Consider the following 24,812-nt stretch of genomic DNA (forward strand, 5'->3'; position numbering starts at 1 on the left):
CCTGAGTCTTTTTTCCTGTCTCAGACACAAAGGGACAAGGTTTTTGGCTCAGTGGCCTAGGAAGGTAGGGAGAGAACACTTTGAGTTCTAAGCACAAGAAATTATAGTTTGACCCAGATTTGGGAGTAAATTCTGGAGTTTATTTGAGCTTTTGTGTGTGGACTCGTAGTTTCCGCTCTCTGTGAGGCCTTATAGATCTCAAAGGACAGATTGTATTGAAAAACATTGTAGCACTCTGTTTTCTAAGTGTATATTTAAGTGTGCTATTATTGCACATCGTGATTATTCAGATGTTGACCATGCCTTTACTATGCATTAAGTGTCTGTTATTGAGTGTGTAGGGGATTATTATGGTATTTCAACTATATAACCATTGAATGAAATCTGTGTACTTTTGACCCCTCCAGAAAAACGAATGTAGCCAAGTAAAAGAGATAAGAGTAATTGATTTATTAGCTAGAGTAAAACATACAGCGATATGCTAATGCTGTTAACCCAGAAGGAGGGCTGTAAAAAATTGCTGTGTGAAACAGACAGGCGGGCATTCAGTAGCAGACTCACAGAGCCTAGCCCACTGTCTGTCTCAGCTTTGATTTGCAAATTAAAGTTTAAACTTCCTTGGAGAATCTTCGGCGCTTCCTTGTCATTTGTAAAACCTCGACACCCTCCATTTCCAGCATCTCCCTGCCCCGAGACCCACGGAGCGGACAGACAGTAACTCACTCGGTCTCTCTGTTGTTTCCCAGGGGAAAGTGCGGCCTCTCCACCAGCACCATCTCTACCCGGTGGCCAGGGCAGCGGCGGATCTACTGACCATCGTGTTTGCGGTGATATTGTGGCGGGTCGGTTATTATTACTTCCCCGGGACTTTCCTGGACATCACCCTCGTGTGCAGTTTGATTTCTGTTCTGGGAGATGCAGCCAGAGAAAGTTCTGTCTGGTTCACCGTCACTTTTACTTTTCATCGGTTTGTCGACATTTGTTGCCAGAAGTGGAAAATAAAATATTGCACCGGGAAAACTGCGGTTGTGGTTCTGACAGCAACGGTGTTCTGCTCTGCTTTAATAATGTGCCCGAATTCTTTATATATCGTCCTGTGGAAGTGGTTGACAATATACCCCGGGGCTGTATTGAAATACCGGGCTACTATACGGATCCCGGGTGGGTGGGATATGACCGGCTTTCTACCGTCCTAACGCCATTACTCCCGTTCCTGTTAATACTGTTCAACGCTCTGACAGTCAGACACATTTTAGTGACTAGTCGCGTCCGTGAGGGGCTGAGGGGTCAGAGCAAGGCGGAGAACCGCAGTGACCCGGAGATGGAGAGCAGGAGGAGGTCTGTGATCTTACTTCTCACCATCTCCGGAAGCTTCATCATCCTGTGGTCGGTGAGTGTTGCTGAATTCCTTTATAACACCATCGCCGGACTGGATCCAAATAATTACAACGATTCTGAATACATTTTTCAACACACCGGAGACATGCTGATGATATTAAGTTGCTGCGCAAACACGTTTATTTATGGGGTAACTCATTCCAAATTCAGAGAGCAGTTCGTCAGCTCAGCGAAATATCCGCTCACGTCAATTATTCAACTAATTAATAAACAAAAATATCTAAGCTCTTCTCTGCGGCGGTCGCAATATTTTCGATCTTGACTCTACAGAACCAATGATCTTCGGAGAACGTGGCAGCAGGGAAAGTAAATCTGGTTTCGAGCCCGAGAGAAACGCAGCACAGGAACAGACTCTCCGACACCCGCACCCCGCCACCTCCACTCCGACCAATTATTAAACTCATCCTACCTTTTATTTTCAGTTTTCCACCATATTCCCGCCCTCGTTACCGCCAGACCCTTTTCGGTCTGAGAAAGCGAGACAGGTTCTGGGGACATTCAAGAACAAATCGGCAAAAATGTAACTCATTTGTTACTTTCGTCTTTTGCATAAAAATTAAAGGAAAAAAAAGAAAGTCAACACAAATTTACAGTAAAGCTTGCATTCATCCATCGGGTTAAGCAACACTGTTACGGAGGAATGTTTAACATTCAAATTGCGTGTTGACTCTCCTCTACGTTCACTGCAGTAGAATCGCAAGCTGGTTATTTTTATTTGTTTTTTAAATCTCAGCTAAAACTGATAAAAATCACCTTATAGACACCGACTCATTTCTCAATTGCTTGGAACTTTTGGACTGTTCTGGTGGTGTTGGGTTTTGTGGCTTTCTGGAGATTTACATAAATATTGTCGTGCAGGTCGAATTGTTTAGTGATTTTGGGACGATACCAGTCGTATATATTACAACTGGGACAATGTATACTCTGTTCATGCACCGATAGTCGTTCATTTTCCTCTTTCAAGTCAGCATATTTCCGGTGTATTTCACTTATTAATTTCAGTGTGCTCTGTGTATTTGGAATGGTCATTCCTATTAAATAAATTGTTTATCCTGTAATATTATATCCGGACGGGTATCATGTGTTATCCGATCTCTAATAATGGATCAGTCATAATAAAACTCTCGGGCCCTGACTCTTAAACTGGATAAGGATTGAGTTTATAATTCATGATTTTGTATCTTAAAACAAGATTTTGATGAGAGATGTTTGTCACTTGATTGTAAGTAATCAGATTGAATTAAACTGTTGCAGGTTCCTGTGACGTGCGGGATAGTTTCTGGTTTCACATGGCACATTCTGCTTTTATCGTCTTAAATTTTTTAGTCTTTCATTATGTATTTTTTGATGTTTTTGTCTTAACCACCTAGACCTGTATTGTCACAAGGAAACATTCAGTTTCTGGGAAGACGTTTCCAATTTTGAGCCTGTCGTCGGATGCGTTCTCGGTCTACGCAGATCGTGGGGATCTCATCCATGGACAGTGATGCTTATCCATTGGCTAACTCTTTCTTCTGTAGCAGTGCTTCCCGACCCTTTCAGACCAACGCCCCCATACTTGCAGACGCCCTTCTGAAACACCTTCATACTTGCCATGCTCGCCCCTCTTTGGCCCGATATACTTTCATAGTGTAAACACGTGGCTACCATATGCTAATGTGAGTTAAATTATTCTGCTTTAACTTTTTATTTATCTCTAAACCTAGCTTCACAGTAACTGTGCCCTGTAGATTAGATGCGGTATTCTGACAATACGTGACGCAATAGACTTGCAATTTCATTTTCATAAGTTCCACTAAACCAGCATGTCGACCTGTTATATATGGTGCTCCATCCGTTGCACAAGAAATCATGTTCTTAATCAGAATAATTTTGTTATCAATTTCACTTTGAGCTCTTCGTGGACTGATTCTCCGTTAATATGTTTTCAACTTTTTACAACAGAGAATCTCTTGATCAATGTTTCCATTTTTTGATGAATCGTGCAGATGCCATTATCAATGCCTCGTTGTCTAGCACAATTGACTCATACAGTTGGCTCGCAAATTTTGTTTTTCTTGTAGCTCTGTGCATAGTGATACTCAATGTCCTTACTCATTTCATCAAGATGACGAGCTACAGAGTTCTTAGTCAGAGGAATCGATTATAAAATACCGGTATCCATTTTGAGAACAGTGGTGAGTACCTGATACGGCAGGTGTTATTAATCTTTCACTAATTGTATGAGATCTTGCACACTGTTGCTATCATTTTGGAAATGTTATAAGAAGCAATGAGACCACATTCAAAGTCATTTGTAGCTTTCCTTGCAAATGACTCGAGTGTGCGACGCTTTTCAAATTCTTCTTTCATCTTCCGGAACTGAGTAAAACCATCAGTAGCATTTTCAGTGTGTCTTTTATGGAAATGTTCCTGCAATCTTGATGGTTTCATTGTTTCATTAGACAGTACGGTACAGTATTACGAATGAGACACATGGGGTGTCGCTGATCTGACGGAAAGGGAATAAATCAATACTCCAGGGTGTTGGCGGATACGATAGGCTCTTTTAAGAGACTCCTGCATGGGTACATGGAGCTTAGGAAAATGGAGGACTATGAGTAACCCAAGGTAATTTCGAAGGCAAGTTCAGGTTCGGTACAGCTTTGTGAGCCGAAGGGCCTGTATTGTGCTGTAGGTTTTCTATGTTTCTATGTATGTAACATTCTAAAGACGCACTCTTTGTAGTTTCTGTTTCGTAGCAGGATTAGAATTCAAGGCTTCGCCGCCTTCAGACATGGAGATCGTGCGGTACGTACTTATTCATCATTAACAGGGCTAATTTTTGAAATTGCAGTTCCCGTGCGCGAGTCAGGGGAACTGTTGATCACACTGATTGCTAATTTATGCATCTGCAATATTATCTGCTAGGTTGATAAGGTCGGATGATATTGCTGAGTTTTAGACGGCTGTGACGGCATGTGTTCACCGCCTGCAGTACTATGGTTCTTCCTGTGTTTCGAGTGCCTCGTACTTTTTTCGGAAGTGCCTGCTGACTCATGTTATGTTGTCGATTACCACCCCACCAAGAATCTTGAATGTCCCCGACGACTGTTATTTGACCCGAAAGCCCCCTTGAGACACATAGGGCAAGAGGGCACGACTTCAGGATTGCAGGACGTCCTTCTAGAACAAGATGCGGAAAAATTACTTTAGTCAGAGGGTGGTAAATCGGCGGAATTTGTTGCCACGAGCGGCTGTGGAGGCCGTCTTTGAGTGTATTTAAGGTAGAAGGAGATATGTTCTTGATTAACCAGGGCATCAAAGGGTATGGGGTGAAAACAGGGGCCTGGGGATTACTGGAAGCATTGGATCAGCCCATGATTGAATGGCGGAGCAGAGGCGATGGGACGAAAGGCCTACGTCTGCTCCTATATCATATGGTCTTATGGTAATCAACACCCGCCCGTTCCCCCCCCCCCCACCACCGTTGGGAATCACCGTTCTATGGTGATGATTTCTTCATATTTGTGGGTTGAGATTTCTTTTCAGTTCAGTGGTGTGTACTTCTTACCAGAAAAGCACACGCTCGCATCGAGAGTTAAATCATGTTTTCGTTCATGAAAATATATGCTTCGAAGATTTACTGTGAGTGGGACAGAGGGAACAGAACTCCCCAACGCCCTGAGTGTGTGCAGCTTTCTCGACATCGTCATGCCATCTCCCTCCATAGTGCGCTCACCTTCTCTGTCTCCCTCTTCCACCCTACCCCTCACCATGCACTCACTCCTCAGCACACCCTCCTCTCTGTCTCTGTCCTCCATCTTCTCTTAGTCTCGGTCCCTACTCTCCTCCTCTCCCCTCACCCTGAAACTCCCTCTCCCTCTTTCTCACCTCCCACTCTTACACCCCTCACACCAACTTTCCCTCACACTCACTTTCTCCCCTTTCTGTCGACAAACCACCTCCCCGCCCCTTCACTGACCGACACTGAATCTCTCTCCGTGTTTATTCTAAGACTGCACTGCGTCCTTTTCAATGTGCGACAGTGACACAGACACAATTGTCTACAAGATAAGTTGCCCTGGTGTTTTGTTTGGAGAACGGAACATACAGGCATTCAGAGTCTGATGAAGCAGAGGGGGGAGAGAGCTGAAAGGGAGAGGGGAGGGTGTAGAAAGGGACAGCGAGACCACAGACAGACAGGCTGAGTGGCGGTAGAGAGAGAGAGACGGGGGAGAGAGAAACAAGAGGAAGAGAGCGACTAGGGAGAGTCAGTCTCGTGAATCTGCAGTTCATCTCACTCCACTAATCATGATGAATCTTTTTGTAGCTTTGCCTCTCAAACTGCAGGGTGAATTCTGCCATCTTGTGAATACCGACTCCTCAGCGTTCCCTTACCTTGAACTTCCTAATCAAATTTGATTCATTGCACAACACCCAGTCGAGAGTTACATTTTCCATAGTGGCACAACCACAAGCTGTTCTAAAAAGCCATCTCATTGGTATTCTCCAAATTCCCTCTCTTGAGAATAAGCACCAGCCTGATTTTCACAATCTTCCTCCACCCTCCCAGCTCATGGTCAGCTTGTCCCACGACCATCAGGGAGGACACTACGTAGCATGCACAACAGGACTACCAACTCTGAAACAGCTAATTTCTCCAAGCAATAAGGCTGGCCAACAACTCCACGAACTAACCCACCCTTCCACACCGCTAGTTTATCATTTCCTGTCAGTCATCTTATGGACAGACATCCTGTGCCTTGTGACACTTTATGGACATACAATCCATGTGCAGCGTTTCAGCTGTGGAGATATACATATATATAGCTGCACCAGAGCCAGAGTAATGATTATTTCGATCTCATTTACACTTGTCTGCTGGAAAGGGAATTAAACAACCTTGAATCTTGAATAAACATTTCAGCAGGCTGCAGTATCACATTTCTGTCTCTCAGCGTTATTGCGGCAGAGCAGCACCTGGTGACAATGGAGTCCACAAATAAGGAGGGCCTGTAATTGTGGCAAATCACCACCGGGTGGCAGTGCTGACAACAAAAGGGAGACAGTCACAGCGATACGGAGGGGCGTAGGGGACTGGAAAATAACCCTGCAAGTGGTTGAAGTGCTAGATCTGCCTCAAACCACTCTCCTCACCGCTACTCAGGGTGCCAAACAGTCCTCCGTATGAGGCAACACTTCAGCTTCGTGCCTGGTGCAGTCATCTACTGTTTTCAGTTCTCCCGGTGTGGCCTCCTCTGCATTATGGAGACCCGATGTCGTCTCTGCACTCTGACCCGATGAGATTCTGCAGATGTTGGAGATGCAGAGTAACATACACAACATGTTGAAGGAACTCAGAAGATCAGGCAGCATCTGCAGAACAAGCATAACTGACTTTTCTTGCTAAGACCCTTCATCGGAAATGGAAGGAGGGACGAATAAGATGCTGGGCGGAGGAGGAGGAGTATAAGCTGGCAGATGACAGGTGAAGCCAGATAAGAGTGAAGGTGAGTGGTGGGGGAGGGGGAGATGAAGTGAGAAGGAGTGAGGTAGGCGGAAAATGCAAAGGGTTGAAAATAAGGAATCTGAGAGGAGACCAGAGCCAACCATGGGAGAAAAGGATGGAAAAGAGGCACCAGAGGGAGATGACCGGGAGTGGGCAAGAGAGGAGATAAGAGAGAAGACAGAACCGAGATGGTGGGCTGTGGGTGGGAAAAAAAAGTGGAGGCAGAAGTTAAAGATATCGATGTTTGTGCCATCAGGTTGGAAGCTACACAGATGTATTATGAGTTGTGGCTCTCATTGTGTTAGTCAGACAATGGACCGGTATGTTGGAATGGGAAGGCAGAGTTGTTTTGAAATGATTGGCCACCGGGAAATACGTTTTACTGCAGACGGAACGAATGTGCTTGACAAAGTTGTTTTCCAATCTACATCGGGTCTCACTGAGGTACAGGAGGCCGCACTGGGAGCGCCGTATACAGTAGATGAACCCGACAAACCCGCAGGCGAAGTGTTGCTCACCTGGACGAAGTGTTTGTAATCCTGAATGGTGCTGATGGAGGAGGTAAATAGGAACGTGTAGCACTTCCCTCGCTTTGCAAGGCTACATTCCAAGAAATAGATTAGTGGGGGGAGACGAATGGACAAGGAAAGCAGGGAGTTGTGGTGGGGTGTAGAAAAAGATATGATTGACGGTTGGGGATAAGAGAAGTTGTGGAGGTGACTGGAATATGGAGTGAAGGCGGATTTTCAGGAAATAGAGCAACTGGGTGTGAGATTGGCATCAATGGTGGTGGAAGGGAAACCGCATTCTTTGAAGGAGGAGGACATCTCTGACGACCTGGAAAGGTAAACCTTATCCTGTCAACAACGTGGCAGAGATGAAGGAACTGAGCAAAGGAAATCGCTTTTTTTTACAGGAGGCAAAGTGGAAGGAGGTTTATTCAAGATAGCCATGCAAATCGGTAGGTTTAGTAACAAAAAGCGTCAGGGTGTTTTATGAGCCCTGCCATCTGCCACGGGCAGTGTCTTTCTCGGGTCAGCTGTTGCCTGAATGCACCAGGGTGGATTGTGGAGGGTTTAGCAGCCATGGTGAGTGCTGTAGTGGTCGGAGGAGTTTACAGAAATGGGGTGTGGTGTAGGGATTGTAAGGGTTTTCACAGATGGCGAGGGGTGTTTGAGCGCTTCTCCACCACTGTGGAAACGTTCTTTACTTGTTGTTCCAAAATGGCATTTTTGTCTGTAACAAAATGAAACCCGTATTGTATCGGAACGTTTTGCTAATAATGTTCGTGCAACATTATGCTGAGGGAACCCGAGTACCTAACTGCAGACCCGCAGTCCCTACACTGTATTTCAGCTGCCAGTTTTATTTCTTTTCCCAAAGTGCATGACTATACACTTCCCTACACTGTATTCCATCTGCTGTTTCTTTGCCCATTCCTCTAACCTGTAGAGGTCCTTTTGTAGCCTTTCTACTTCCTCAAAACTACCGTCCCTCCGCCTATCTTGGTATCATCGGCAAAACTTTGCAACAAAGCTATCCATTCTGCCATCTAAGTCATTACCATATAATATGAAAAGAATCGGTCCCAACACAGATCCCTGTGGAACACCACTAGTCACTGGCATCCAACCGGAAAAGGTTCCCCTTATTACTATTCTTTACCTCCTGCCAATCAGCCACTGTTTTATCCATGCAAGAGTCTTTCATGTAATATCATCGGCTCATAACTTGTTAAGCAGACCCATGGGTGACAACTTGTCAAGCACTTTCTGAAAGTCCGGGTGCACATCATCAACGCATTCTCCTCTGTCTGTCTTGCTTGTTACTTCGTCAATGAAATCAAAGAATGTCAACATGCTTGTCAGACAAGATTTTCCCTTGAAGACAATATACTGAAAATGGCCGATTTTATCATGTGGGACACCCTGAAAACACATCCTCAACATCCGACTCCAATATCTTCCCAACCACTGAGGTCAGACTAATTGGCCCATAATTTTGTATCTTCTACTTCTCTACCTCCTTGAAAAGTGGAGTGATATTTCCAAATTTCCAGTCTTCCAGAAACATACCAGAACCCACTGATTCTTGAAGCATCATTACTTGTCCCTCCACAATCTCTTCAGCCACCTCTTTCAGAACTCTCAGATGTACACCATCTGGTCCAGGTGACCTATTTACCTGCAGACCATTCTATTTCCAAGAACCTCCTCCTGAGTAATGTAACTTTACACAATTCTGACCACTGACATCTGGACATCCACCATCCTGCTAGTGTCTTCTATAGTGAAGACTGAGGCAGAATACTTATTCAGTTCATCTGCCAGTTCTGTGTACTGCGCCCCATTACTACCCCTCTAGCATCGGTTTCCAATTGTCCAATATCAACACTCGCCTCTCCTTTACAGTTTTTGTATCTGAAGAAAGATTTGGCATCCTCTTTAATATTACTGGCTAGCTTAACTTGGTATTCCATCTTTTTCTTAATTACTTTGTTTAAGTTGCCTTGTTTTTTAAAAGCTTGCCAATCCTCTAACTTCCCACCATTTTCACAGTTATATGCCCTCTCTTTGGCTTTTACGTATGTTGGCTTTGCCTTCTCATTAACCACTGTTGTTTCATCTTGTCTTTAGAATACATCTTCCTCTTTTTTATGTATATATCCTGTGCCTTCCGAATTGCTTCCAGAAATTCCAGCCATTCTGTCGTCATCCCTGCCTGTGTTCTTTTCTTATCAATTTTGTCCAATTCTTCTCTCATGCCTTTGTAATTCTCTTTATCCCATGCTTTTTCTGCTACAACTCATTTTAGCTTCCCCTTCTCATATTTCAGGGTGAATTCCCTTTTATTATGATCATTTGCCCCTATAGGCACTTTTTCATTAAGTGCTCTGATTAATTCTGGTTCATTGCACAACACCCAGTTGAGTATGGCTGATACCCAGCTGGGCTCAACCAGGAGCTGCTCTAAAACGCCATCTTGTGCGCATTCTAGGAAATACCCTCTTGGGATCCTGCACCAACCTGATGTTCCCAATATATCTGCAAGACTATTGTACCATTGCTGCTTTGGCATGCATTTTCTTTCTCCCATTGTAATTTGTAGACAATATACCTACTACTGTTTGGGGGTCTCCAACAAATCAACGTCTTTTCACCCTTGCTGTTCCTTAGTTCTTCCAACAATGACTCAACACCTTCCAACCCTACGTCACCTCTCTAACGATTCGATTTGATTTTTTACCAACAGAGCCACAACACTCTCTCTGCCTACCTGTATGTCCTTTTCAGAAACATACCATTATATGGGACACAAGAGATACTGAAGTTGCTGGAAGTCTGGAGCAACACACACAATGCGCTGGAGGAGCTCAGCAAGTTAGGGAATATCTACCAATGGGAATCAACGTTTTGGCCCAGGTATCTGGAATATTAACAGGCAAAGAATATAGAAAATAACGCAAAAACGAAAAACTATTGACAAAATTTACTTCGGGGCTTAATAAGATTTCCCAAGCAGATCTCCATGGCATAGCAAGTACAACAAAGGCAATAAGCACTTTTGTTATACCTATATTTGCGTATTCTTTCATCAACATATTCCATTCCAGTTTGGAAACTTCAAAAAGAAAAAATAAGAACGGAAATGACAAATTTAGAAAATAATATTTACATTCAAACACACTTAGATTAACGCTACTGAGGACAAAAGGAGGAAGAGCTATAAGAGACATATAAAAAAATCAGTCAACAGTCTGATAAAGTTTTAATGGAATAGGAGGTTCTCTGATTCTTGTAAACAATGGATTAAGTGCTGACTATGTCTGTGACTGCAGTGTGTTTGAATAATGTCTCACAACTGCCTTCTTTGGAGCAAGATAAGGGTTAAAGTTTGCCCAGATCCACATGGATGTCTCTGGGCTCTTCACACCTTTTGATTTTGACAAAAAGCAGTACCTGATAGAAATTAGACAGAACATTCCTTTCTTAATTAAAGCACAAATTTGACGGATATTCTTATCTTTGTCATTAAGTTGTGGCTCCAACAAACCAGGTAGGACATTCCTTTCTTTAATTAAGGTGGCTGGAGTGTCTAACAAATTGATTGTACCTTTGTATCAATAGTCCATTGACTTGACCGGAATGGTTATCAAACTGATTGTTCTTTTGTATCGGTGGCCTTAAAACTTCTGACAATTCTGACATCGGGCAGTGAACTTGTAGAACCGCCGGGGAGATGAGAAACGATTGTCTCCCTGATGTCGGGTCCAAGTTTACTCGCCAGCTGAGCTCAAAGAAATAAACGGGTGAAAAGATAAGTAACCATCTTTTTGTGCTGTTGTTATTTGATCCAGGAAAGTTATGTTTACAAGTCTGATAAGATTTCTAAAGTATATATTTTCATACAAAATAAACAGTATTCAGCACACTATGCAGGTATACGCAATTCTGATAAGAGATACAGACCAGAAGACTTAAATGCGAGGCCAACTCAGAAAAATGAATCATCACTATGGAAGAAAACATTAACCAGTGGAATAAGTACAACCCTCCATGGGAGACATCCCAATGATCTGAGCAAATGAGATGGTGACAAGGACGCATCGAGTGCCCAAATCAGAGTTGGAGACCTCTTACCAGAAACAGGGGTACCTTGGGGAAATACCAGACAATGTGGTTAACATTTAAAAAAAAATCAAAAATACGTAAAAGACATACAAACCACGCAATAAATGCAGAAAATGCCAAGAGAAACCAGACACAATCCAGCATATTCTGGGATCCAGCAGCAGTTTTACTCAACCTGATCACTTATGCAGGTACAATCAAGTGGCAAATATCATTCACCAAAATCTTGCTTTAAAATACAAACTCATGAATGACCACTGTAACTTCATTAAGCACCAAATATTCAGCCTGATCCAGTTTTAGAGTCAAAATCTTACAAACTACAGGATAATCAATACATTATTGCAGATAGGACAATTCATAATACCCATCTGGATATAATACTACAGAATAAACAAGCAGGAACAACACCCTCAATAGATATAACCATTCCCAACACACACATGTCCCTCGACCAAAGGAGAAAATCACAACAGGCATTGTTTGTCTCATCAGTCAGACAACGAAATCGTTTTCTGTCAATCAGCTTCCAAATGTTGCTACTCTGACATTTGTTGCCACACCCCACTGCTGATTCCCTTCTCCTCATCATATGTTCTTACTCCGACCATCGTCCAGAGCCCCAAACTCTGCCCTGTGCAGACCCACCTCTGATTTCAGACTCCACTCCGTTAAACTAATGGTTTCCCATTCTGTTTTCAGTCTTTAGAGGACAGTGGTGTTTTCTAACAACCCTTTAGAAGCAGGGAAAATGACCCAAAATGTGAAAATGAGCCCTGAATAAGGATGTTAACTAGCAGCTCATTGAAACTTTCTCCGCAGTGTGAGCCCCGTAGTGTGTCACAAGGTTATATTACTGAGTGAATCCCTTCCCACATTCACTTCAGGTGAATGGCCTCTCTCCAGTGTGAACTCAATGATTCATATTTGGTGGAGATGGCTGAGAGAATCTCTTCCCAAAGTCTATCAATTCAATCTTCCTCAGCACAGAGATTTGAGGGGCGAAGAACATCTCAGACAGAACTGCAGTCAGCTCAACTTATTCAGTCTGCAGAGAATTCAAGGGAAACCTCTTCACCCACAGAGTGGTGACTGTTTGGAACCCATCACCACAGGGAGAGTGAGAGATGAACAACAGGGAAGGATTTAAAAGGACTGTTGTGGAACTAAATCACTGGCAGGGTCCAGCCGGCCTGAGTTGACGCTCTACTGTAGACTAGGTGTGCTATAAATCCACTAAGTACCGGAAACAGAGTTTAAAATAGAACTGATTCATTTGTCTCAAATCCAGAATATTAAACTCCAGTCCCATTAAAGGTGAATATGCAGCAGAAGAAACTCCTCCCATGCCCAGTGACCAGGGTGCAGAACTGGGTGTGGTGAGCAGCAGCAATAATTGCAGAGTACAGCACCAACAGTCACTCTCGAAATTGCATCAGCAACGGTGATGGATAAATATCCAGCATGCAGCTTATTGAAACTATCTCCCCAGTGTGAACCCGGTAGTGTGTCACAAGGTTAGATTACTGAGTGAATCCCTTCCCACATTCACTTCAGGTGAATGGCCTCTCTCCAGTGTGAACTCAATGATTCATATTTGGTGGAGATGGCTGAGAGAATCTCTTTCCAAAGTCTATCAATAGAAAAACCTATGAAACAAGATCCTTACATAAGAAAGTTAATACACTTTTTGAGGATGTTGGTCTAATTGATATATGGAGGGACCTTTTCCCCAACAGAAGGGATTACACTCATTATTCTCCCCCCCCCCCCATTCTGTATATACAAGAATAGACTATTTCATAACATATGGAAAAGATAAAGACAAAATAAACACCTGTGGAATTGGGACAATAGAGGTAACTGACCATGCACCTATATATTTATATGTTGATTTTTACCTACAACCAAAGAATACTATTTGGAAACTAAATTCAAGTCTACTCAATGATACCTATTTTAAGGAACAAATTAAAAAAAGAAATTGGTCTTTACTTAGAATTCAATGATAATGGAGAGGTTTCACCTCTAAAGGCTGTCTTAAGAGGGAAAATTATAGCGATATCTTCATATAAGAAAAAAAATAAGGAATAAACCATTGGAGGAATTACAAAATAGGTGGAATGAACTAGAAAAAAAACAGATTGAATTTGGCACAGGATACATTAGAGGAAATTTTAAAAAAATTAGGAATGAAATACTGGCGTGGAAACTGAAAAAAAAGATAACAGAAAATACAATTCATAGAATTAGGGATCCAAGAACAAAAATGATTTTAAAAAAAGCTAAGTGAAATTCAAGAAGCTTTTGAAGTGTTTTAAAAAAAACTCTGTATTCCAAAGTTCCAGGGGGAAGCATAACCCAAATTGGCACCTTCCTGAATTGTCTAGAGTTAAAAAATGAGTTAATTCCTGTCTTACTCCCCACACTGAACTGGGCTCTAAAAACGTGCAAATGCCACCCATTGGAAGGAAGTGATAATCTCGGCTATACCGAAAGAAGGCAAGGATAAAATGGAATGTGGGTCATTTAGACCAATATCTGTTCTTAATGTAGATTACACATTATTTACCTCCATCATGGCCAAACGATTAGCAGAGTTTCTACCCACACTGATACATAGTGATCAGACAGGTTTTATACAGCAACGCCAAACACAAGACAATATACAAAGGACACTTCACTTTATGGATCATATACAAAAAAATAAAATCCAAGCAATAGTGATAATCGTGGATGCTGAAAAGGCATTCGATTCAGTTAATTGGAATTTTCTATACAGAGTTTTACACAGATTTGGTTTCCATGACAAATTATTAAAACTATACAGGCACTATATGACAACCCTACTGCTAGGATTAAAATCAATGGATATTTATCAAATAGTTTTTACCCTACAAAGGGGCACGAGACAGGGTTGTGCATGGTCACTGCTTCTCCTCACATTATATCTGGAACCATTAGCTCAATACGTCAGACAAAGGTGTGAACTCGCTGGTGTCTCAGTAAATGAGATGATCGTGTGAATGCCTTCCCACATTCACAGCAGGTGAACGGCCTCTCCCCAGTGTGAACTGACTGGTGTCTCTGTAGATGAGATGACCGAGTGAATCCTTTTCCACATTCACAGCAGGTGAACGGCCTCTCCCCAGTGTGAATTCGCTGGTGTGCCAGTAGTTGGGATGACCGAGTGAATCCCTTCCCACATTCACAGCAGGTGAAACGCCACTCCCCAGTGTGAACTGACTGGTGTCCCAGTAGTTCGGATGATTGAGTGAATCCCTTCCCACAGTCTGAGCAGGTGAATGGCTTCTCCCCAGTGTGATCTCGTTGGTGTCTCTTTAGGTGAGATGCCTGAGTGAATCCCTTCCCACAGACTGAGCAGGTGAATGGCCTCTCCCTGGTATGAACTGACTGGTGTGTCAGTAGGTGAGATGATGAAGTGAATCCTTTCCCACAGTCTGCGCATTTAAATGGCCTCTCCCCAGTGTGAACTCGCTGGTGTATCTGTAGGGTTGACGATTGAGTGAAACCCTTCCCACAGTCTGAGCAGGTGAATGGCCTCTCCCCAGTATGAACTCTCTGGTGTGTCAGCAGGTGAGATGACAGAGTGAATCTCTTCCCACAGTCTGAGCATTTAAACGGCCTCTCCCCAGTATGAACTCGCTGGTGTACCTGTAGTGTTGATGATTGAGTGAATCCCTTCCCACAGTCCGAGCAGGTGTACGGCTTCTCCCCAGTATGAACTCTCTGATGTACCTTAAGTTGAGATGACGAAGTGAATCCTTTCCCACAGTCTGAGCAGGTGAACGGCTTCTCCCCAGTGTGAACTCGCTGATGTTCCTTCAGCTGAGATGACGAAGTGAATCCTTTCCCACAATCTGAGCAGGTAAACCGCCTCTCCCCAGTGTGAACTGACTTGTGTGCTTGTAGGTTAGGTAACTGAGTGAATCCCTTCCCACACAACAAACAGGTGAACGGCCTCTCCCCAGTGTGAACATGCTGGTGACTCTGTAGGGTGGATGACCGAGTGAATCCCTTCCCACAGTCTGAGCAGGTGAACGGCTTCTCCCCAGTGTGATCTCGCTGGTGTCTCTGTAGGTTAGATGACTGACTGAATCCCTTCCCACAGAATGAGCAGGTGAACGGCCTCTCCCCAGTATGAACTGACTGGTGCGTCAGTAGATGAGATGACGAAGTGAATCCCTTCCCACAGTCTGAGCATTTAAACGGCCTCTCCCCAATATGAACTCGCTGGTGTATCTGTAGGGTTGATGACTGAGTGAATCCCTTCCCACAGACTGTGCATGTGAACGGCCTCTCACAAGTGTGAACTTGCTGGTGTCGCTGTAGGGTGGATGACCGAGTGAATCCCTTCCCACATTGACGGCAGGTGAACGGCTTCTCCCCAATGTGAACTGACTGGTGTCCCAGTAGGTCGGCTGACCGAGTGAATCCCTTCCCACAATCTGAGCAAGTGAACGGCCTCTCCCCAGTGTGAAGTCTCTGATGTACCTTCAGTTGAAACAACCGAGTGAATCCCTTCCCACAGTCTGAGCAGGTGAATGGCCTCTCCCCAGTGTGAACTGACTGGTGTCTCTGTAGGGTGGAAGAGTGAGTGAATCTCTTCCCGCAGTCTGAGCAGGTGAAATCCCTTTCTGCAGTGTGAACTGACTGATGTCTCAGTAGCTGAGATGATTTAGTGAATCCCTTCCCACAGACTGAGCATGTGAATGGTCTCTCTCCAGTGTGAACTCTCTGATGTTCCTTCAGTCCCGATGAGCAAGTAAATCCCTTCCCACAGTCTGAGCATGTGAACGGCCTCTCTCCAGTGTGAACTCTCTGATGTACCTTCAGTTTAGATGAGCAAGTGAATCCCTTCCCACAGACTGAGCAGGTGAACGGCCTCTCCCCAGTGTGAACTCTCTGATGTTCCTTCAGTTTCGATGACCAATTAAATCCCTTCCCACAGTCTGCACAGGTGAACGGCTGTTCTCCAGTGTGAACTCGCTGGTGATCCATTTGGTCAGATGACTGAATGAATCCTTCCCCACAAATTCAGCAGATGACCAGCCTCCACCCAGTGTGAACTGACTGGTGTGTCCACAGGTGGGAAGACCGACTGAATCCCTTCTCACACACAGAACAGGTGAATGGCCTTGCCCAGTGTGAACTTGCTGATGTACTTTCAGTTGAAATGACCGACTGAATCCATTCCCACTGTCTGAGCAGATGAATGGGTTCCCCCCTGTGTAAAATGACGGGCATGTCAGTCGGTCAGATGATCGAGTGAATCCCTCCCCACAGTCTGAGCAGGAAGGATGATAGAGTGAATCTCTTGCTCCACTTCTTAAGTATCTGGACAGAGACAGCAAAACTGGTGGGTTGTGTTTGAGATTCCCGTAGATAAATTCCTTGTTGTTTTTAACCTGAAAAAAGATTTACACATTCCATCAATGGGTGTAGGACAGCATTTCAGATGAGATCACTTGAGCTGCCAAGGTGTGATCTGGCATCACGTTGTCACAGTGATGTTCAACCCAACCTGGACAGAGAAATCCTCTTCTAACTGTGCAGAGTGATGGTTTCTGGAATGTCTATCGAATTCTCTGATGTTCTTTGTCTCTATAAGAATGGGTACAGAGGAGATAACAGGCTAAGTTTTTTTACACAGAGAGTGGTGAGTGCATGGAATGGGCTGCCAGCAACAGTGGCAGAGGCGGATACGACAGGGTCTTTTAAGGGACTCCTGGACAGGGATATGGAGCTCAGAAAATTAAAGTGCTGTGGGTAACCCTTGGTAATTTCTCAGGTAAGGACATGGTCGGCACAGCTTTGTGCACCAAAGAGCCTGTATTGTGCTGTAGTTTTTTATTTATGTTTCTGCCATCTCCAGTCTGTGCCTTGGCTCAGTCTGACTCTCTCCATTGGTATTATTCCCTGTTCCCACTGAGCTGCATGGGTGCCTGGCCCCACAGTAACTGAAACACACTCACTCAAATAGCCTTTGTTGACGTGCAGCTGGGATTTTCTTTTATGTACTCTTAATTTAAAGTGCCACAGTTTTAAAGTCATGTAAAAATTTCCTGCCCAGATGAATCGTTGGTCCGCGCAGCTGTTAAAAGGAATTAGAGTGAATATTAGTATTATTTCATTTTCTTGTCTCAGTCATAGAAAAGTACAACACAGAAACAGGCCTTTTGGCCCATCTAGTTTTTACTGAACTATTTAACCTGTCTACTCCCGTACCCCTACCATCCATGTACCTATACAAACCTCTTAAATGTTGAAATTGAGCTCGTATGCACCACATGCTGGCTGCTCATTCCACACCCAGATGATGGTCTCTGTGAAGAGGTTTCCCTCATGTTCCCCTTAACATTTCACCTTTCACCCTTAGCCCATGGCCTCTGGTTATAGTCCCACACCATCTCAGTGGAAAAAGCCAGCTTGCATTTACCCTATCTATGCCCCACTATCACAATCAGATCTCCCCTCAATCTTCTACGTTCCAAGGAGTAAAGTCCTGACCTGTTCAATCTTTCCCTATAACCCAAGTCCTCCAGACCTGGCAACATCCTTGTGAACTTTCTGGGAACTCTTTTAACCTCTTTTACATCTTCCTGGTGACCAAAACTGCACAAAACACTCCAAATAAGGCCTCACCAATGTCTTGTACAACATCAACATAACATCCATCTCCTGTACTCAGTCCTTCGGTTCATGAAGGCCAAGGTGCCAAAATCTCTCGTTCTGTCCCTATCTACCTGTGATACCACTTTCAGTGAAATATAGATCTGTATTCCCAGATCCCTTTCTTCAACAACACTCCTCAGTGCCCTACCAGTCACTGTGTAAGACCTACACTGGTAGGTCCTACCAAAGTGCAACACCTCGCATTAAGTTCCATGTTTCATTTCTCAAGCCATTTTTCCAGCTGGCCCAGTTCACACTGCAAGTCAAGATAGTCTTCTCACAGTCCACTAAACCCCCAGTCTTGGTTTCATCCACAAATTTGCTGATCCAGCTAACCATGTTATCATCCAGATGACTGATATAGATGACAAACAACAACAGATCCAGCACTGATCCCTGAGGCACACCACTAGTCACAGGCCTCCAGTCAGTGTGGCAACCATCTGCTACCACACTCCGTCCTCTCCCAGAGCCAGTGTCTCATCCAATTTACTATCTAATTTTGAATGCTGAGTGACTGAACATTCTTGACCAACCTCCCATATGAGACTCTGTCAAGTGCTTTGCTAAAGTCCATGTAGACAACATCCATTGCCTTTTCTTCATCCACTTTCCTTATAACTTCCTTGAGAAGCTCTATAAGATTGGTTAGACATGACCTACCATGTACAAAGCAATGCTGCCTATCCTTAATCAGTCCATATCTATCCAAATACTTATATATCCGGTTCCTGCACATACGTTCCAATAACTTTCACACTACTGATGTCAAGCTCACCAACGTATAATTTCCTAGTTTATTTTAGAGCCTTTCTTTAACAGCGGAACAACATTGGCTGTCCTCCGATACTTCAGTCCCTCACCTGTCACTGAGAGTGATTTAAATATCTGTGCTTGGGCCCCGACGATTTCTGCACTTGTCTTCTGCAGGGTCCCAGGGAACAACTTGTCAGGCCCTGGGGATTTATCCACGCTAATTTGCCTTAAAACAGCAAACCCCTCGACCTCTGTGATCTGTACAGGGTCCATGAAGTTGATGCTGCTTTGCCTCACTTCTATAGACTCTGTATCCACCTCCTGAGCAAATACAGATGCAAAAAATACCATTTAAAATCTCCCCCATCTATTATCTCTCCTCGTATAGATCACTATTCTGATCGTCCAGAGTGGGCATGTTTCTGTATTGACCTTCTCCATGTTTCTGTGACAGAGAAGCTGGCCAAACTTGTTTGGATGGGATAAGATAGGAGTGACAACGGAGCAGCAATGGCTGGAGTTTCTGGGAGCAACTCAGGAGCTGAGCGATAGACACATCCCAAAGAAGTGGAAGCATTGTAAAGGCAGGAGGACACAACCGTGGCTGAAATGAGAAGCCAAAGCCAACATAAAAGCCAAAGAGAGGCAAATAATAGAACAAAAAACATTGGGAAGCTTTTAGAAACTAACAGAAGACAACCAAAGAAAGTCAGATGAGCTCAGGGTGTGGAAATATGATATTGTAGTCATTAATGTATTTTGGTAGCACCCAACAGTCTGAGGCATTTAGAGAAACAAAATAACCAAGGTCTCAATATCTCTTGAAAACCAAGGTTCCCTGCACCAGTTACCATTCAACTTTTATTTTGGTAGGTATATACAAACTCTACACCCTCAAAATTTCACTTCTGAAGAACTCCCACTTACAAAGTTCTCCTTCGCCAGAAAACAGCATGTCCAAATCCATACTTGTCAGATCCTTGCAAATACCATAAAAATTGACCTTTCTCCAATTTAGAATCTCAAGAGAGGTCTAGACACCTGTTTTTCCATATTTACTTGGAATTTCATGGCCTTAAGATCACTGGACACAAAGTGTTCCCATACACAAATTTCTGTCACTAGCTCTGGACTATTTCCTATAGGTGATTGCACACTTCTAAGTTGAAAATTTTACGTACTGATTAAGGCACATTTGACAAACTCGGTACCCCATCTAGTCCTTTCGCAGCATGGGAGTCCCAGTCAATACAGTGGCAAAAAGTTTGGGCACCCCGATCAAAATTTCTGTTGCTGATAATAGCTAAGCGAATAAAAGATGACCTGATTTCCAAATGGCATGAAGTTAAAGATGATATATTTCTTTAACATTTTAAGCAAGATTACTTCTTCATTTCCATCTTTTACAGTTTCAAAATAACAAAAAAAGGAAAAGGGCCCAAAGTAAAAGTCTGGCCACCCTGCATGGTCACCCCCTTTGGCAAGTACCACAGCTTGTAAATGCTTCCCGTAGCCAGCTAAGAGTCTTTCAATTCTTGTTTGGGGGATTTTCACACATTCTTCCTTGCAAAAGGCTTCAGGTTCTGTGAGAATCTTGGGCAGTCTTGTATGCACTGCTTTTTTGAGGCAGTTTCGATGATGTTTATGTTGGGGGACTGTGAGGGCCATGACAAAACCTTCAGTTTGCGCCTCTTGAGGTAGTCCATTGTGGATTTTGAGGTATGATTAGGATCATTATCCTGTTGTAGAAGCCATCCTCTTTTCATCTTCAGCTTTTTTACAGATGGTGTGATGTTTGCTTCCAGAATTTGCTGGTATTTAATTGAATTCATTCTTCCATCTACCAGTGAAATGTTCCCCATGCCACTGGCTGCAACAAAAGCCCAAAGCATGATCAATCCACTCCCATGCTTAACAGTTGGAGAGGGGTTCTTTTCATGAAATTCTGCTCCCTTTTTTCCTCCAAACATACCTTTGCTCATTGTGGCCAAACAGTTCTATTTCAACTTCATCAGTCCACAGGACTTGTTTCCAAAATGCATCAGGCTTGTTTTGATGTTCCTTTGCAAACTTCTGACACTGAATTTTGTGGTGAGGACGCAGGAGAGGTTTTCTTCTGATGACTCTTCCATGAAGGTCATACATGTTCAGGTGTCGCTGCACAGTAGAGTGCACCCCCACTCCAGAGTCTGCGAAATCTTCCTGAAGGTCTTTTGCAGTCAAATGGGGGTTTTGATTTGCCTTTCTAGCAATTCTATGAGCAGTTCTCTTGGAAAATTTTCGTGGTCTTCCAGACCTCAACTTGACCTCCACCATTCCTGTTAACTTCCATTTCTTAATTACATTACGAACTGAGAAAACGGCTACCTGAAAATGCTTTGCTATCTTCTTATAGCCTTCTCCTGCTTTGTGGGCATCAATTATTTTAATTTTCAGAGTGCCAGGCAGCTGCTTAGAGGAGCCCATGGCTGCTGATTGTTGGGACAAGGTTTGAGGAGTCAGGGTATTTATAAAGCTTTGAAATTTGCATAACCTGCCTGGCCTTTCCTAACGATGATAGTGAACAAGCCATAGCCCTGACAAGCTAATTAAGGTCTGAGATCTTGGTAAAAGTGATCTCAGAGCTCAAATCTCTTGGAGTGCCCAAGCTTTTGCATGGCACTCCTTTCCTTTTTTTCACGGTAAAATCGTACAAAACAAAAATAATACACTAATCTTGCTTAAGATGTTGAAAAGAATGTTTCATCTTTAACTTTATGACTTTTGGAGATCAGTTCATCTTCTACTCACTTACTTTATTGTTGCCAAACAATTGATACTAGAGCGTACAACCATCACAGTGATATTTGATTTTGCGCTTCGCATTCCCTGCAGTACAAATCGATAGTAAATATTTAAAAATTAAATTATAAATCATAAATAGAAAATAGAAAAAGGAAAGTAAGGTAGTGCAAAAAAAAAACTAGAGGCAGGTCCGGATATTTGGAGAGTACAGCCCAGATCCGGGTCAGGATCCGTTCAGCAGTCTTATCACAGTTGAAAAGAAGCTGTTCCCAAATCTGGCAGTACGAGTCTTCAAGCTCCTGAACCTTCTCCTGGAGGGAAGAGGGACGAAAAGTGTGTTGGCTGGGTGGGTCGTGTCCTTGATTATCCTGGCAGCACTGCTCCGACAGCGTGCGGTGTAAAGTGAGTCCAAGGACAGAAGACTGGTTTGTCTGATGTGTTGGGCTGTGTTCACGATCTTCTGCAGCTTCTTTTGGTCTTGGACAGGACAACTTCCATACCAGGTTGTGATGCACCCTAGAAGAATGCTTTCTATGGTGCATCTATAAAAATTAGTGAGGGTTTTAGGGGACAGGCCAAATTTCTTTAGCTTTCTCAGGAAGTAAAGGCGCTGGTGGGCCTTCTTGGCAGTGGACTCTGTTTGGTTGGACCAAGTCAGGTCATTTGTGATATTGACCCCAAGGAACTTAAAGCTTTTGACCTGTTCCACTTGCGCACCACTGATGTAAATGGGTCGTGCGGTCCGCTACTCCTTCTGAAGTCAACAACCAATTCCTTCGTCTTGCTGACATTGAGGGATAGGTTATCGTCTTCGCACCATGCCACCAGGTTCTTAATTTCCTCTCTGTACTCAAACTCATCATTACCTGAGATACGGCCTACAATTGTGGTGTCATCAGCAAACTTATATACTGAGTTCAATGGAAACCTGGCTACACAATCATGGGTGTACAGTGAGTACAGCAGGGGGCTGAGTACATAGCCTTGTGGGGCACCGGTGCTCAGAGTGATCGTAGAGGAGAGCTTGTCCCCTATTTTTACAGCCTGGGTCCTGTCTGTGAGGAAGTTGAAGATCCAGCTGCAGATCTGAGTGCTAAGGCCCAGGTTCCAGAGCTGAGGAATCAGATTATTTGGAATGATGGTATTAAAGGCAGAGCTGTAGTCAATGAAAAGGAGCCTTACATATGCGTCTTTATTCTCCAGGTGTTCTCAGGAGGAATGTAGGGCCAGAGAGATGGTATCTGCCGTTGACCTGTTGCTCCGGTAGGTGAATTGCAAAGCATTGAGTTTGACCGGTAGGCTGTCATTGATGTGTGCCATAACCAATCGCTCGAAGCACTTCATAGCAATTGATGTCAGAGCCACAGGTCGATAGTCATTCAGGCATGCCACCTTGCTCTTCTTCAGCACCGGGATTATCATTGCCTTCTTAAAACACGAGGAGATCTTAGACTGAAGCAAGGAGATGTTGAAGATGTCAGCAAACACTCCAGCTAGCTCGCTTGCACAGGCCCGGAGAACCTGTCCTGGGACGCCATCGAGGCCCGTCGCCTTCCTTGGATTTATCTTCAGGAAGGCCCTTCTAACATCCTCCTCTGCGACGATGAATCTCGATGTCACCAGGTTCCAGTTCATCCAGAGGGAGCGGGACACTCCTCTTCTGTTCGAATCTTGCGTAGAATACGTTAAGTTCATCAGGAAGAGAAGCGCCACAGTTATTGATATGCCCAGCCTTTTCTTTGTGCCTAGTGATCTCAGTTAGACCCTGCCATAGTCTAACGGCATCCCTCTGGTTAGCCTGGGCTTCCAACTTGGCACCTTTAATGGCTTTCCTTTAATATTGCCTCTTGGCACCTTTAATGGCTTTCCGGAGTTCACACCTGGATTCCATGTAGCGACTGGTATCTCCGGACCTAAAAGCCGCAGCTCTAGCCTTTAAAAGGGACTTGACCTCATAATTGATCTAAGGTTTCCAGTTTCCACTAAACTATTCACAGTATCAGAAATTTTGACCAGGGAAGCCCAAACTTTTGCATGCCACTGTATATGGAAAGTTAAAACCACTTACTATACCTTTGTTTCTTGGCATAGTCTGTGATTGCTCTCCAAATTTGTTCCTCTAAATCCCTCAGACTGTTGGGTGCAACCAAGTCCCAGTAATGGCTACAATATCATAATTCCATGCCCTGGGCTCATCTGGCTTTCCAATGATGCTTCTTGCTTTGTGATATACACAGCTCAGCACATTTGTTGCACCATGCTCAGCCATTTGATTGCTGACTCTCTCTGACGTCTGAACAACATCTGACTGGTGTCAAGAAAACAAACTCTCCCTCATTGTCACAAAAACAAAGGAGAAATTGTGGACGACAGGAGGAATGGAGACAGGCTAACCCCTATTGACATCAATGGATCTGGGGTTGAGAGAGTGAACAGTTTTAAGTTCCTCAGCATAAACATCACCAAGGATCTCATGTGGTCTGTACATACCGGCTGTGTTGTGAAAAAGGCAAAACAGCGCCTCTGTCACCTCAGACGGTTGAAGAAGTTTGGTGTGGGCCCCCAAATCCTAAGAATATTCTCTAGGGGCACACTTGAGAGCATCCTGACTGACTGCATCACTGCCTGGTATGGGAAATGTACTTCCCTCAATCGCAGGACTCTACAGAGAGTGGTGTGGACAGCCCAGCGCATCTGTAGATGTGAACTTCAGACATTCAGGACATTTACAAAGACAGGTGTGTAAAAAGGGCCTGAGGACCCAAGTCACCCCAGCCACCAACTGTTCCAGCTGCTACCATCTGGGAAACAGTATCGCAGCATAAAAGCCAGGATCAACAGGCTCCGGGACAGCTTCGTCCAGCAGGCCATCAGACTGATTAATTCATGCTGATACAATTGTATTTCTATGTTCTATTAACTGTCCTATGTACAAACTATTTATTATAAATTACTATAAATTGCACATTTAGACGGAGATAAAACATAAAGGGTTTTACTCCTCATGTACAGTATATGGAAGATATAAGTAATAAGGTCATTTCAATTCAATTCAC

At 43.8% G+C, this 24,812-nt stretch overlaps 1 protein-coding gene across 4 annotated transcripts in view; it reads right to left on the reverse strand.

The window, feature by feature from the left end:
• Nucleotides 1-460: 460 nt before the first annotated feature.
• Nucleotides 461-24,812, reverse strand: part of LOC140207158 (uncharacterized) — a 30,527-nt gene continuing 6,175 nt past the window's right edge. The window contains exons 2-4 of one of the 4 annotated variants that reach the window (XR_011888521.1): nt 11,003-16,949; nt 10,463-10,510; nt 461-4,560 (exon numbers count right to left, since the gene is read on the reverse strand). Coding sequence is in view for 1 of the 4 variants with exons in the window: in XM_072275500.1 (XP_072131601.1) it covers nt 14,494-16,542 (2,049 nt within the window). In the remaining 3 variants the exon portion in view is untranslated. Of the gene's footprint in view, nt 4,564-10,315; nt 16,950-24,812 lie in introns of those variants that run through there. The other 3 variants (XR_011888520.1, XR_011888519.1, XM_072275500.1) reach the window with 3 other exon arrangements.

This window comes from Mobula birostris, chromosome 13 (assembly GCF_030028105.1).
Source record: "Mobula birostris isolate sMobBir1 chromosome 13, sMobBir1.hap1, whole genome shotgun sequence".
In the NCBI taxonomy this organism is placed as follows: domain Eukaryota; kingdom Metazoa; phylum Chordata; class Chondrichthyes; order Myliobatiformes; family Myliobatidae; genus Mobula; species Mobula birostris.